The sequence below is a fragment of the Mesocricetus auratus genome, unplaced genomic scaffold (assembly GCF_017639785.1).
Source record: "Mesocricetus auratus isolate SY011 unplaced genomic scaffold, BCM_Maur_2.0 Super-Scaffold_100010, whole genome shotgun sequence".
Taxonomy (NCBI): Eukaryota; Metazoa; Chordata; class Mammalia; order Rodentia; family Cricetidae; genus Mesocricetus; species Mesocricetus auratus.
The window spans coordinates 74,848,281-74,865,264 of NW_024429194.1; the positions used below are offsets into that span (position 1 = coordinate 74,848,281).

A 16,984-nucleotide genomic window follows, 5' to 3' on the forward strand; every position below is an offset into this window, starting at 1 on the left:
TTCTTCTACCCTGTCTTCAATACCTGAGATTATCTACTCAGTGTCTTGTAGTATGCTGGCAAGGCTTACTTTTGGGGTGCTTTTGTGACTTCATAATTTTTTTATTTCAGGTTTTATTTCATGTTGAGTTTTCTTCAATGATTCTGTTTCCTTGTTAAACTCTACCTTCATGTCTTGAATTGCATTCATTATTACCTTCAGCTATTTCTTTGTGTTTTCATGGTCTTCATTACAGGATAAATTCATATCCTTGTTAAGTTCTTTGGACATACCTTAATTGCTATTTTCAAGTTCTTGTCTTGTGCTTCCCATGTATTGCATTTCTCAGAGTGGGCTGTGATGGGGGTGTCTGGGTTCTTGTGGAGCATATTGTCTTGCCTGTTCATGTGTATGTTTTTGTGCTGGAGTCTAGGATTCTAGAGTTTTTAGTATTGAGGTGTTTCTAGTTGTTAATATATGGTCTTGTCTTATTGGGTGGGTATTCCATTCCTTGGTTCTTCGTGCCTTTTCTGGACCCTAGGCAAGACGGCGGTCTCTACATCTGTTGATGGCATAAAAGAGTGCAGGTGGGCTAGGAAGAAAAGGCAAGATGGCCTGTGGAAATGCACTAGGGGTAATGGGTCCACACACCGAGTGGTTGATTCCCCAGGGCATAGAGTGTGGTGGAAGGAGTGACTCTTGCAGGCAGGGTGCAATAGGACAAGAGGTAAGTTTGGTGAGACAGAAATGGAAGGGTCAGGGAGATTCTGGGTCTCCAACAAAAGCTGAAATCTCCAGGGAATAGTGTTGGGGTAGGAGGAGGGGCCCTGAAATCAGGCTGCTGTAGAGTTAAGATTAAGTCTGGCCAGAGCGTAATGCAGAAACTGAAGGACAGTGAAATCACGTATGTGAGTCCCAACCAGTTGTGGCCTCTGTGAGTCCTTGGTAGATTATGTTTCCTGGGTATTGGTGATTGATATAACATAATAGAGATGGGATAGAAGGAAAAACTGAGAGGGTCAGCAGGAAAGAGCTAAGCTATATCTGCACCAAGAGGTGGGATCCCTGGGAAATGGAGATAAAATGTGAGGAGAGATATCTGACAGCAGACTGCTCTAGGACTGAGGGTGAGACTGGAGAAATAGTAATGAATGGCAGGAAGGATGATGAATATTACCTACCTGTGTCCCAGCTGAGTGTGACCACTGAGCAACCTGGTAGACAATGTTCCTGGGTATTGACAGCTGATACAAAGGAAAGGAGACAATGTAGAAGGCAAAATTAAGAGAATCAGTCAGTGTAGCATCTTTTCCGCTGTTCATGGGACTGTGTTTAGTCAAAATATGGAAATGTGTAAAATTGCTTTCCTCAATTTGAAATTGTCATAATTTTATTCTCATCAGTACACTATTATGATGTGAACTGTTTCTTCAATAAGTTGGTTTTCACCTTGAAAAGACTCATATTTAATTGATTTAAATAAGTGATTACTCTGCTAAAATTTCAAGTCACTCTAAACCAGTTTTCACTGTCAAGTTCTGGCAATAAAATAAATTTGGTTCTGGAACCTCAAATGATTAATTAACTTGTCACAAATCTTAAGGATTTTCCACATTTGATCCCTACATAGGCATCTTGCAACTCCCAAATATATGATATTAGCATTGTCAGCATCAACACTTTAAAGAATTTCTGGAACTGGTGAAGTTTAACCCATTGGTTCTTATGAAATTCCATGTTGATGACTATTTCTATGCTTTTGTATATTTATAGTGCTTTTCTGCATACAGGTTTTTGATGTACTATGCAAGGATGCTCCATTCAGCTTGCGTTTTGTACAGTGTTTGTATCATCTTCCATCAATTTTACAGGCTCCTCTCTTTTACTTGTTTTTCTGGAGCAGCATCAGTTAACTATACCAGATATGCTGACAATGGAAAAATAAATTGCTTTAACATGTTTTCACTACTTTATGTAAATCCTTTGATTTAATTGTGTCACCTAACAATACTAAGGAAGTCATTTATTCAGTGACATCATATTCACCATCAATGCCCTAATAAAAATAGCAAAATTAGTCATATTTGCAGGATCAAACCTCTGCCAATCACAAAAGCATAAAATTTAGCACAATGGCTCTGCTCTCCAAACATCTGTCAATAGATGTTCCAATTTACTCAATTCACTTGTCTATAGTCTAATCAAATAAACTGTTTTGAAAATAGCCCCTTTACTTTTTTCATCAAGACTTTAAGATAAAGAAATGGAATTGGACCACTCAAGCAAAAAACATGAAAAAAAAAGAATATTCAAGAACAAGGATGATACCAACTAACAATCTAAGCAATAGTGGGAGGGCTACCTTAAATGCCCTTCCTTGATAATGAGATTGATGACTACCTTATATGCCATCCTAGAGCCTTTATCCAGCAGCTGATGGGAGCAGAAGCAGATACCCACAGCTAAATACTGAACTGAACTCCTGGAATCCAGTTGCAGAGAGGAAGGAGTGATGAGCAAGGGGGTCAAGACCAGTCTGGTGAAACCCACAGAAACAGCTAACCTGAACAAGGGGGAGCTCATGGACCCCAGACTGATAGCCAGAAAACCAGCATAGGACTGATCCAGACCCCCTGAACGTGGGAGGCTTCAGCAACCTATGGGGCCTCTGGTAGTAGATCAGTATTTGTACCTATCATATGAATGGACTTTGGGAGCCCATTCCAAATAGAGGGATACTCTATTAGTCTAGACATATGGGGGAAGGCCTAGGCCCTGCTCCAAAGGATATGTCAGACTTTGAAGATCCCCCATGGAAGGCCTCACCCTCCCTGGGGAACAGAAAATGAATGGGATAGGGAGTTGGGGGAGTGGTGGTGGTGGAGGGAACTGGGATTGACATGTAAAACAATCTTGTTTCTAATTTAAATAAAAAAAGGAAAAAACTTTGGGATACCATGAAAAGACCAGATCTATGAATTATATGTAAACATAAAGGAAATTAATTGTGGGAAAATGGAATAGACCAGGACCTCTTCAATAGGATCATTGAAGCAAACTTCCCCAAATAAGGAAAGATGAAAGAAACATCCAGAATACATATCAAACAGCACCAGCAAGGAAACTTCCCATGTCATGTTACAGTTTAAATGCCACATATATAGAGCAAATAATAAAGACTGAAAGCTATGAGGTACAAATCGTATACATTAGAAAAATTACCAGAATAACAGATGACTTCTCAAACTCTGAATGGAAACTTTAACAGTGAGACGAACCCAAAGTAATTTACACTCCAAGTTCTAAAATAAATAAAATCTATCATTTTTTTATCTACAAGATGTCTACCTTACCTTCAAGGATAGACACAACCTTAGTGAGAAAAGGAGTGAAGAAGTACTTCAAGGAAATGGACCAACAAACAAGCAGGCACTTCTGTCTTAATATCAGATATGATAAATTTCAAACAAAATTAATCAGAAGAGATTAAGGAAGGCACTTTACTATGGTCAATGGCCCAGTTAACAAAGAAAGCATTACAATCTCAAACCTGTATGAACCAAAATTGTACATATTCAGTTTTATAAAAAGCATACCAAATGCCACAAACATATATTAATTCAAACTCGGTATTAGTATGTAATTTCAATATTCTAGACAGGTCACATAGACAAAAAATAATAAACAAAAATGTTGAAATTAAGTGACTTCATTCATCAAAACTACCTAACAGAAATCTATAAGATATTTTACCCAAACACCAAAAAATATACATTCTACCCATCAGTCCAGGATGTTTCTCAAAAATAAACACAGACTGAAATGTGAAACAAATCTCAACAAATCATAAAAGGATTCCACGCCTCCTCTCTGACCATAATGCTATAAAGGTTACATCAATAGCAGAAGTATCTCTAGTAATTTCATGAACACTTGGAGATACACAACACATTACTGAAAGGTGATTGGGTCAAAAAAGAAATCAAGAAAGAAAGAAATGTCTTGAAACTAAATGAAAATGAAACTGGAACACACACACCCTTCTCTCTCTCAATCTCTCTGTCTCTCTGTCTCTGTCTCTGTCTCTCTCTCTCTCTCTCTCACACACACACAGAGACACACCACACACACAGAGACATATGTAACCCACTGAATGTAATCATAAGAAAGAAATTTGCAGCCCTAAAAGCCTATATTGAACAATAAGAAAGACGACTTATTATATGATGCAACCTAGGAATCTGGAAAAATAAGAACAAACCTATTTAAACCTAAACTCAGTAGACAGCAAGAAACAGCATAAGTCAAAGAAGAAATCAACCAAACAGAAACAGATTAAGCAACACAATCTAAGAGCTGGTTCTTTGAAAACATTAGTAAGAGTGAGAGTACCTTGGCCCAACCAGCTAAAAGAAAGAGAATTCCTAAATTAACAGAATCAGAAACAAACAGGGACAGACACCAAAAAAAATCTATACTCTGGTAACATAGAAAGTCTAAACAAAATGAGTGAATTTCTAGATTCATCCAACCCAGCAAATTAAACCAGATCTTTTTAGATCAGCAACTTACACAGACTCATAACAAAGGAGATTAAGGCACACAAAATCATTTTGACTAATAAGGCCTACCCCACATGGATCCACAGCAGATTTCTACCAGACTTTCAGAGCACTACAAACAATAATTATTAAATCACGAGAGAGAGAGAGAGAGAGAGAGACCATCTTCAAACTCTTTCTATGAAGTATTATTCTAATAACAAGACCAGGTAAAGACATAAAAAAGAAAAAAAACTAAAGACCTACATATTCAATGATCTTAGAAGTAAAACTTCTTAATAATATACTTGTAAGTCAAATACAGGCAAACATTTAACAGTGGTTCTCACCCTTCCTTATGCTGCTACTCTTTAATACAATTCCTCATGCTGTGATGACCCCCAACCATACAATTATTTTTGTTGCTATTTCATAGCCATAATTTTCCTTCTGTTATCAATTATATCTGTTATGCAGAATATCAAATATGCAACCCCTAAAGGGGTTGTAAGCCGCAGGTTGAGAGATACTGAAAAAGATCATCCACCATGATCAAGTCGGCTTTATTGCTGAGATATCAGGAAGATTCAACATCTGTAAATCAAAATATCATATAAATGGACTTAAAAACAAAAAAATCACATGATCACATCAATAGATGCAGAAAAGGTCTTTAATAAAACCTTCAGGTATGCTTCTATAATCTGCACTATCTGTAGAAGCCAAGAAAATAGAAAGGGAGCATGAGATGAAAGGGAGGGGAGGTGAAATGTAGCTTTAGGGAAGAGGATAGTAGGAGACAGGTGCTATGAACAGGAGGATATAAAAAAATATGAGGACTGTCACTAGAAAATGGGAAGGAGGCACAATGCAGGGTTGATGGAGGAAGGACAGAAATAGCACTAAGAATGTTTGAAAAAGCCATAGGGGAGTGCCAGCCTACAATCCCACTGCCAGAGAGTCTGAGAAACAGGTAGGACCCTAAGAGAGATGCATGGCACCCCAGAGAAGTGGAATGAGGCAAGATCTCCTGAGCAGATTGGGAGCTTGAGGGGGGGATGACAGAGGGAGCTGGGAAAAGAGAGGGGGAGAAGAGGAGGGGAAAGGAGGACATGGGGGAGCAGGAAGGTTGAGTCTGGGGAAGAATAGAGGAGAGCAGGACAAGAGATACCATAATAGAGGAAATAATTATAGGTTTGAGGAAAGATCTGTCACTAGTGAGATTTCCAGAGATCTAGAAGGATGACACCAAATGCAAACTAAGCAATAGTGAAGAGGCTACCTTAAAGGCCCCACCCTGGTAGTGAGTTCGATTACTTTCTTATATGGCATCTTAGAACCTTCAACCAATGACTTACACCCACAGCTAAACACTGAACTGAACTCCTGGAACCCAGTGACACAGAGGGAGGACAGATGAGCAAAGGGGTCAAGACTGGGCTTGTTTAACCCACAGAAACAGCTGACCTGAACAAGGCGTAGATCTTGGACCCCAGACTGATGGCTGGGAGGCCAGCATGGGACTGATCCAGAACCCCTGAATGTGGGTGTCAGTGAAGAGGCCTAGGCAATCTATGGGGCCTTTGGGAGTAGATCAGTATTTATCCCTGGCATACAAATGGACTTTGGGTGCCCATTCCACAATGAGGGATGCTCTCTCAGCCTGGACTCTTGCGGGAGGGCCTGGAACTTGCCCTGGAGGAAATGACAGACTCTGGATATCCCCCATGGAGGGCCTCATCCTTCCTGGGGAACTGAGTGGGGACTGGGTGGGGGACTGGGGGGGTTGGTGGGAAGGTATGGGGGAGGGGTGGGAGAGGGAGCTGGGATTGATGTGTGAAGCAACTTTGTTTCTAATTTAAATTAAATAATCTAAAAAGAAAAAGAAAAAGCCATAGGGAATCGCATTCTTTTACAAGCTTACATATGTATTTTTTCATATGCATGCATGTGTGTATGTGTGTGTGTGTGTGTGTGTTTGATTTAGTTATGCCATATAAAGTGATGGTACTTTCTCCAAGAACCAGGCACTGTGACAAGACCCCTAGTGTCAGGCCTGAAAAACCTCTCCTCGAGTTGTTGGTTAGAGAAGTAGAAGAATCTCCCAAAACTATACAGGACATTGTCATTGTCCTTACTTGCCTCTGAGAACATGAAGGTAAAAGACCCCACAGATTTTAGACACAGGTCCTATAAGTCTCTCTGAAAATTAGCTCTCTTAGTATTAGAGGTACTTTCAAGAGGCCAAAGTAGAAAAACAATGATGCTACCTAGCTGTAAATGGAGGAACCACAGCAATAACTAGACAAGCAATGTATCCTCAGTGGTGCAGTAGTGACATTTTAATGTTGGGGGTAACAAACAGCTGTCTAATTGCACGTAAGCCCATCTTTTTTTAAAATTTATTTATTATGTATACAGTCTTCTGCCTGCATGCAACAGAGGGCATCAGAGCTCGTTCAAGGTGGTTGTGAGCCACCATGTGGTTGTCGGGAATTGAACTCAGGACCTTTGGAAGAACGTTAGTGCTCTTAACCGCTGAGCCATCTCTCCAGCCCCCTAAGCCCATCTTAATAGGAAGGAATTCCAATACTGAAAACCTTTCCAACTCCTATGACTGGAGAGGTCATAGAACTTAAACATCCTACATCCTACATCTGACTTTAAAAAAAATTGTGATGTCTAAATACCCATCCTTATACTTCTGGATAACTGTAACTCTTAAATATCATCAAAGACACTCCCTTTTGCAACAGACAGACTTTTAAAGAAATATGCAACTGGTCAAATGCAGAGTAAGTGATTGTGTGGCGTTCAACCCCAACTGATACATCAGAAACACCCCCTACAGTTAATCAAGCTCAAGGAAAATGGGAGAAGAGTGGGTGGTGGGTAAGAGGTAGAGAGAGGCTCTGGTCACCTGCCACTAGAGAGTCCTCCTTAGATGTGACAGAAAAAAAAGCTGACTTGGAATTTCAACACTATGGTAGCCTCAGCAAGACTGGCATACTGATAATATCAGTTGACATGCCTGGATGGTGCAAATTCCACATGGTCCCACTGCTAAATGAAGAGCTAAAGTTAATGGCTGGTGGGAGGGAGAATCATTTTGTTCTCAGGACAAGCTCTCATATAGTTTGTCTATTCCCAAGTGGTCTGCCCTGGGCATCTGTGTATATGAATAATGCTAAATAGACTCAATAAGTTTTATATATATTTATATATTTTATATATACATACACACACATATATATTTATATATATACTGGGACATATATTTATACTTGCATTCATGTGCATATATTTGTAACAATAATTAAAGAAGAAATCATGAATTTGGGAGGAAAAGGTGAGACACAGGAGAGGTTGGAGGAGGAGGAAGGACAGGAGTCATGCAGAGTCAGTGGTCATGTATGAAGTTCACACACACACACACACACACACACTGTAAATTCTCAAAGTGTTGATTTGAATTTTAAATAACTGTACATTTTCTACCATTAAATATACTTAGTTTACTTAATTTGACAGTGTGTAATTTCCTTGGTATAATAGCCAGAGTACCTTGAAAGTAAACAGCGTGTAAGTACTTAGATAAATCAATTGCAATGATTAGTCTGGGATAATTACAGATGTCTAAATATGTTGCACACACAAAGGAAGGTGTTTCATTTCTCTTGAACCCAAGTATCAAAGACATTTTAGACATTGTGCTCTATGTCTTTACAGTAACAGATTTCTCCCAACTATATTGTAACAAAGGTTTACTAAAAATATTTGCTTAATAGATGACCATTTAACATATCCCAAGTAATCAGAAATTGTAATAATGTATGTGACTGAAGACACTTTTGGGTGACATTAAAAACTAGATGTCATCTGGCTCACTATCATTTGGGGGATAGGAGCAGGTACAGTGTTCTAAATACTAGTAATCTGGCAATTGAATGAAAATTTCCAGGACATTTTAAAGCCTCATAATTTTAAAGTCTCATAATCCTACAATAAGTAATGGCCTTTTGTCTACAGCTCCTGACACTTAGCCCGTGGCATCAAAATAACAAATGTGTTTTTCTTGTCAGATCTTGTTTGTGATCTGTAGTTTCTTGTTATTCCTGTCCCAGATTTTGAGCTGTATTATTAATTTTGTTTTCAGGATGCTGTCTTGATGCAGTTTTGTGCGAACAAATTGGATAAGAAGGATTTCTTCGGAAAGTCGGATCCTTTCCTTGTGTTTTATAGAAGTAATGAGGATGGAAGGTGGGTGGGTCTTCTCTACTCCACTCAGTATCATGGTAATGCTAATGTTTGTGCGGTTATTTCTTTCAGAGTCCAGAGACCTTTAAGTTAATAAGTAGAATAAAATATATGATATTCTAAAGATGGATGTGATTTTTTCTTTCAATAACTAATTTCATAAGCATTTTTGTTTTATGTTTAACATGTAAATTGGTGTCTGCTTCCTCTTCTCTTTTCATAAAAGTTTGCTTTCTTTTAACAATGTAGAACAATGGCATTTTGTTGAAACCTGAATTAACAAATGTATTTTCTATAGAACTGAGTGGAAACCATCTGTTGTGGAGGAAGGTGGGGAGGACATGTATTATTCTGTCCTACAGTGATTTTCCTAGAAATCTAGGAGTGTAAAGCTCAGTGAAGTGTTTCAGTGTGGGGTAGTGTTTGCCAGTCATGACTAAATGAGTATGAGCCGAGTTTACTGTGTGTGGATCTACCTTCTGATTATTTACTCCTGTGGTTCCTATCATACTGTCCACATTCATGAGGAAGTCTATTGGCTAAAAATAGTCTGTTGCCAAGAAGTAACTCATGTCTGATACTTAATGATTCTGGTAACATGTTTTTAGATATAATTTCTTGATCTTTAAATGGGGTGATCCACCTCATGGGGTGAGGAGTGAATGAATAACTATACAATCTCATGTCAAAGTCTCAAACAAATCAGAGTTTAACCATTATCTAGTATTCATATTGTTTTATACATTTTTGTTTGTCTTAAAATGCATGGTGAAATATTATCTAAAGAGAAAATGTTGTTTAGAAACTGAAAGTGGAGGGAATGGAGCTTAAATTTCATATACCTGAGACTGTGAAAAGTGTCACTGCTGGGCACACATGGCTTCTGACCACCAATTTATCCACACAGAAATTTTGATGGGCATAAACGTAACTTAGCTATTCCCAGGAAGGAAGAGGTTAGCAGGCAGACAGCATTTCTTTTCTTCTATGTTCTGTGCGCTTCTGATTGAACTGCATGTTTCCTGAGTTCTCTTACTTATTTTTCTAAAAATTTTATACTCATATCATTTCAACTTATCATACATCTAATGATGCTCTTGTTACAAAAATATATCAAATGAAATCTATTTTTTTCAGAAGTAAAACTATTGCAAATTTCCAAAACATTGAAACTTGCTAAATCTTTTTTCAGACATATTTTCATCTAGTTTACCATCTCTGTCAAAACATGTACTCATGAATATATATTAAAACATTTATATTTATGGTTTCTGTTTTAATGAGATTTGAGTGAAAAATACTTTTAATACTATTCACTTTTACATGTGTTTTTCATTTTCTATATTTTATTTTTTAAGTCATTTTACATACCAACCACATTTCCACCTTCCCCCTTTTCCTCTTCCCCACAACCCACCCCACCCACTCCATGGGGAGTCAACAAAGCCTGGCACATTCAGTTGAGGCAGGACCAGTAGGTGCTTTATTTCTTTGCTTTTTAACATTATTTAAATATGAAGTTACTTCTAAATCTGCCTTTCAGCTAACAGGTTAAAGCAGCCTGTACTGGAAACAGTAATTAAATTAATTAAATTAAAACTCTTTCTAGTTTATAACTACAAATTCCTATTTTCTTGACTTCCTATTGATTTTAATCACACTTTAGCATGTTTGGTAAAGAGCTTCATATAAAGCTTCCTGCAGGCTAAGAATGTTTTTGTGTGACTCTGTGGGTTGTATACACATACACACAGCTCTATATTTACACAACAGAACTCCTGATGATGAGGGAAGCTGCATCAGAATCCAGTCAGGACTTTCTCTTATTGCTCTAGCAGTGGAATTCCTACTAGCAAGAGGTTTATGTCTGCAACTTCATAAAGTGTCCTAGAAATGAGAACAATTAATAAAAGAAAAAGACAGTTCCTGACTTATGAACCATCTCCGATAGCAGAGGAGTCATTTCCTTCGGAAGAAAAATTCCTAATGCAAAATTGTTTAATTCTACGTCTGGTGACTCTAAGATCTTAACATAAATTTTGAGTTTTACATTAATTAAATAGGCCAAAGTCAATGACTTTGAATACCACAGGTTTTTTATAAAAGTAGCATTAGGATTTAATGAATTTGCAGAAAATTATCTGGGGAAAATATTGCCACATCTCATTTTTTTATATTCTAAGGAGCAGATCTCACAAGTTTACAGGTCTGTGTATATTAAGTCAGACAGGATTTCACAACACTAATTCTACCCATGGAGAGGAATGTCTAATCAAATAATGTGTCATAACTGAATCATTGATATATAATTTTATGTCACTACACATATCTATTTATCTGTAACTTCATAACTGAAAACTCTTTTCACAGTTTTACAATTTGTCACAAGACGGAAGTTGTCAAAAACACTCTAAATCCTGTGTGGCAAGCCTTCAAGATCTCAGTCAGGGCATTGTGCAATGGGGACTATGACAGGTAAGACAACTGAGACATTCAAACTGAGAATACAGAAAGTTCATGGTTCGTGGAACTGCGATCTAGTTCACACTGTATTTTTATGAAGGTGGCTTCTTCCCCTTAGTAAACATATTTTTTTTTACAAAAGTATGGATGAGTTATTCAAAAAATTTTCAAGTAACTTGCTTTTAATCTATAATGATTGGGGGAATAGATGTAATTTTAGGTAACTAAAGCTTGATTAGTTGGACTGTTTTTTCCCAAGATAAATATGTGTTAAGCACTAAAAATAGATTGAATGTTAGCTAACTTTTAACTTACTATATAAATATGGTTCCTAAATTATCATTGCTTCGAGTTGTCATTGCCTCAATGGCCCATCCTGCTAGAGTGCAGCGCACAGGGGCTCACCATGGACAGGACACTGGTTAGAGTACTGTCACTCCTTAAAATTGTTATATCTGTGCTTGTGGCCTCATAAAAGTCCTACAGATACAAAGAAGACTTTTTAACAAGCTCAACCCAAGCACACTGATCCTTCAAGCACACTTGAAGGTTTTTCTTTGTTAGAAGCTTATGGTAGACTATTATGTAAAAACCACTATAGACTCAAAACTAAAGGTATATAAATAAAAATAAAATTTCAGTCTCTTTGTTATGTTACTACTTGCATGTTTGCAAAAAAAAAAGACATTATTTTTTAGGTAGTGTTGAGACAAGGCATTGTTATGTAGCTCAGGCTGGCCATGCATGCCTGATTCTAATGATGTAGTATCCAGGACACTGCCACATTTGGGGTGGTTTATTCTACTAACCTAAAGCATGCTACAAACTGTAAGTAGTATGTTACCATGTTTACTTTTGAATGTATAATATCATTTGGTGGATGAGGCTCACTTTATTTAACGGGTTCATTCTCACCCTAAGAAAGTAGTTCTTGTATGCTTTCTGATTAGCAATGTCATCACCACCTGGTCACCTTGTAAAAATGAACCTTTTCAGACCCAGCTCAGACTTGTTGGACCAGAAGCTCTGGGAAAGAGGTCTAGTAAGCCATGTTGTGATGAGATTTTCAGATGGCTCTAATGTGTGTGGGTTTGAGAAATGTGTGCCAAGACAGTGGTCTCCCAGAGGGGAGATGTGAAGATCTCTTCCACTGGCAACTTGTGTTTTCCACACATTGAAGAATCAATATAGATTCCTGAAACTGACTTCAAGATGTAAATTTAATTGTAATTTTAAAAAAGCAGTGCTTGAGAGAAAGTCATCATGTGACAGGGAATAGGGGTTTTTAGGGAAAAGGATTGTTAAAATGGAAAAGAGTATCAGGGAGACAGGAGCAGTGGGAAAGGGGAAAGAGATAGAGACAGAGAGGGAGAGAAAGAGACACACAGGAATGGAGGTGGGCAGGGACCTTTTAAAAGGGAACATAGTGAATAGGCACAGGTAGTGTTCTTAGTAGTAGCAGTTCAGGGTGTATGTTGTTAGAACTCTGAAGGCAGGCCAGTAAAATGCCTACATACTAACAGTAATGTAATTAACTAAATTAACTTCAATTTACTTTGTGAAACTTACAAGCCTATATTCTTCTCTAAGAACAACTGACTGAATTTTATTTTGTAGATTCAGAACATATTATTTTAATGTATTATTGGATCATATTATTTTTCTCCTGACAGAACAATCAAAGTAGAAGTGTATGACTGGGACCGAGATGGAAGGTAAGGCTTTGTGTTTGTGTCAGTCCTGCTATTGAGACTTAATGCAACCTAAACATTCTGCATGGAAATGGCTATGTTGTTTCTCTAGTGTCATTTTTTTTTAAAAATACATTACTGGTGAGTTTTCATGTGATTTTAAAAGCAATGTATTTTTTTTCAACGTTGAGATCACAATGAAGTGCTTATTCATTTACAATATTCATTCACTATTGGCCTTGATGATTTGATGTTTTCAGCATACAGCTGTAGAGTAGGGATCGCCTTTGCTCCAGCTCAGAGGATCTGTGAAGGGTCCTATAAACTGTTTGACATGCCACTCAAGGGAATTCTAACACACACACACACACACACACACACACACACACACACACACACACACGCACATACACACACACGCACACACACACACCCCTAAAAATAATAAAACAAAAATCACATTATTTTTTCTGTGATGGTGGAAATAAAACCTGAACCTACACATGGCAAATACTGTTGAGCTACATCCCCAGAAACTACTGACTTTGAGAGATCAGATTTAGAATCAAAGAAAATATTTGATCCCAAGAAGACTGAAAATAAAAACGATGAGGTTAGAAGAAGAAAAGATCTTTAGGGGGAAATTTAAGTATTCCTTGGGAATGAATTATGTGAGCAGATTGGTGAAAGATGTTGCCGTGCTTTGAGGATCCCTTGTAGTTCTTGGACAAAATGTCTTTACCTTCATTTAAAATACAGATTAGCATTTTGAAACAAAGTGTTAATGCACAATTCCATATCATATATGCGCCCAGAAGTATCTGCTTAAATTTTAACTGAATATTCAATTTATGGATAAGTTATAAAAGGCTAAAGTAAATTATTAATTAAATTCTCAGAAATGCTCTCAAATAACTAATGTTACTTGAAAAGCATGTTAGGTATAACAGAAAATAATACAGAAAACAAAACTCAGATGTTAATTTTACAATTTAATTGTAATCAGCATACAAGTCATTATGCCAGTTGATAGCCTTCGGTGTTCTGTGTGGGGTAATAACATTGGTTCCACATGTGTGTTTATTTACCCAACAGTTTCCAAATATGACATGTGCTTTTATAACACAGTATAAATTAATGATCAAAAGAATACTATTTTATTTCCTCTCTGCTATCTTTGATGTGTGAAATTCTGTACCTCTCTCATTTTGTATTTCCTGTGTTACCAGAAATTTTGATGCTTCTTTTTACAAAAGGAGTATAAGTGGGATTTCTTTTGTTTCGTTTTCCTTTGTTTTTGAGACACCACATAGTTCTGGCTGACCTGGAACTTGCTATTTAGAACATGCTGGCCTCACACTCAACAGAGCTCTCCTTGCCTCTGTCTCCTTAGTACTAAGATTAAAGGTTTGTGTCACCATGTTCAGCCCAGGGGACCGTCTATGATTTTGAACAGTCTGGACTTGCATTGTTCAAATAATTCAAGGGTCTTAGTTTGTTTTTTTTTATTTCTATGAAGATACACCATGACTACAACTACTCTTAAAAAGGAAAACATTTAATTGGGGCTAGCTTACAAGTTTCAGAGATTTAGTCCTTTATTTTCCTGACAGGAAATGGTGATTTGCAGGCAGACATGGTGCTGGAGAGGTAGTTGGGAGATCTACATCTTGATCAGCAGGCAGCAGAGGAGACTGTGTGCCACAATGGGTGTAGCTAGAGCACGTAAGACCTCTAAGTCCACCTCCACAGTGACATATCTCTTCCAACAAGGCCACACCTGTCCCAACAAGGCCACACCTCCTAGAAGTACCACTCCCTATGGGCCAAGCATTCAAACACATGAGTCTATGGAGATCATACCTATTCAAACCATTACACCAAGTCACATGGATAATTTTAAATTTTCTCTTGGTAGCACTAGGAAGTAGATGTAAACTAGCAGCATCAATGTAATAATGATTCAGTCTTTGGTAAATAAAATGCTACCTTTAATGTAGAGTTACTGTAACAATGGTTAAAGTAGAAAGTGTACCGTTTAACGCATTCTTTAAAATCTGACGTATTATGCTTATGCTGTAGCTCAGTTCAGATTCATTGTGTTTCAAGTGCTTTATAGAACTACATGCTGGGGATGCATCATTGCATAACATTGTTTTGGCTATGACATCAATCTATAGGATGTGAATTGTAAGAAAGATTATACCATTTGGGCATGAAACCTATTTCTATAATGCCAACTACTCAGGAGACTGAGACAGGAAGGTGGCAAATTCAAGGACTATCTGGACTATACAGTTATGTCAAAGCCCTTAGGCAATTAATGAGTTCCTGTCTCAAAATAAAAGCTGAAAGTAAATAAAGTGCTTGGGATATAGATTAGAAATAGAGCAAAAGCCTAGTTCTAAGACGCTAAACCTAATCCCCATTACAAAAAAAGCTGAGAGCTCTTGGTATTACTTTGTGTGGACATTTAACCATTCAAGACTAGTGCATATAGTCTCGAGGGAATACTTCAATTAAAAGCTTTCATGGAAGATGCTTGATCCATTGATTACTCACAATCACACATTTTACTCATAGGGGATCTACAGGTGATTGTTGCCATAATAATGTCCCCAAAATGAGAACATCTGGTAGTCCTGTGACCTGGGATTTCCTTCTGTGAGGAAGACCTTGTGGGTATGAAGTGTGTGAGCGAATATTGTAATGCAGTTTAGCAGTTAAGTAGTTAACATTGAATCTATTGTCCTGAACCAGTCTAGAATAGGAGAAATGTAGTTACCTAAGTTTTCATTTAAACACAGGGTCCTGAGAGGGCAGTGGTATTATGTCACCTTGTTATGAGGAATCAGTTCGGTTATACAAGTTAAACCACCTCAGTGTAGTGTGTCTTTTAGTCTCCTAACTGCCATGTCTTTCAGGAATGTGGAAGAATATCAAAATTTCATTTTGAAAAGTGAAATTTAAAGTGTTAGGGAACAGGCTTATCTGGGTCATAAAACCATCAGCGGTGATGTCCTTGAAAAATCCTCACTTTGCTAGAAGTTACTTCAGCTGAATTTAGTTTGATTCAGAATTGGGGCTCATTAATGGAACAGTTCTGCATAAAATCTACACGGCTGTCATGTGTGACTGCCAAAGGTGACTAAGTAGACAGTTGCTACCGCAGCATGAGGAGGATGTGATGAAACGTCGGAGCCAGTGATCTGCCAGTCGTCACTTCCCAGCTTCAGACTGCTAAATAGGAGATGTGAAGTGTCATTGTGGCCGCTGCATTCTAGCAAATGCCCTCATGTCAAATAATGGTATTTACTATAAGTATAAACTCTATCCGTGAAATGCTGCACAATGCCAGGTTTTCTACACTATTCCCTTTAGCGAGTTTTGTTAAAGCCTATTGAAGGTTGCAGTTCTGGAATTCTGAGTTATCTTAAGTCCAGGGTTTAACAATTTACATGTGCTTAACATGAGATGTGAGACCTCATTTAGGGGATCATTTTATAAACCTTTTGTGTTTTCCTCATTTATTTTCAATTTCCTCACTCACTGTCTCTAATCTTCCCCTAAATTTAGCTCATTATTTGCTTGCTGTTAATCCTACTATCCTGTGTATGCAAGCTGCAAGCTTTGAGGTATTTTTTAATGTTGATAAATAGAATTTCATAAACTGAATGTTATTGAAGCATGTCTATTTTTGCCTTTACTTTTCTTTCAAACACAGCATGTGACTTTCTGTCCCCCGGGCATTTTAATTTGTAATTATCATGCTCAAGATGGGTTGTTTCAATTATGTGTGCATTAGATTCTTAATCAATTTTTAACTCTTGAACATCTTCACTTATTTAAATGAGTCCATAAAAAACCTGTTCAATTAATTTTGGAATAAATTGTCATTGAGTACTTACATGTTAAACAGTTGACCTGGTATAGTGACTTAACTGAAGACTTTAATCTTTATGTAAAATGTTCTAATTATATTTAATTTGCTTTTAAATCTTTCTGTCTGCCGCAAAAGACTTTGGAGTCCTTAGATTTTAATAAATTTTTTTC

At 37.4% G+C, this 16,984-nt stretch overlaps 1 protein-coding gene across 1 annotated transcript in view; it reads left to right on the forward strand.

Moving 5' to 3' along the window:
• The window catches only part of Cpne8 (copine 8), a 190,495-nt gene that overhangs the window by 107,832 nt on the left and 65,679 nt on the right, over positions 1-16,984 (forward strand). The window contains exons 8-10 of the mRNA XM_040753968.1: positions 8,677-8,780; positions 11,148-11,252; positions 12,914-12,955. Of these exons, the coding sequence (XP_040609902.1) occupies positions 8,677-8,780; positions 11,148-11,252; positions 12,914-12,955 (251 nt within the window). The remainder of the gene's footprint in view (positions 1-8,676; positions 8,781-11,147; positions 11,253-12,913; positions 12,956-16,984) is intronic.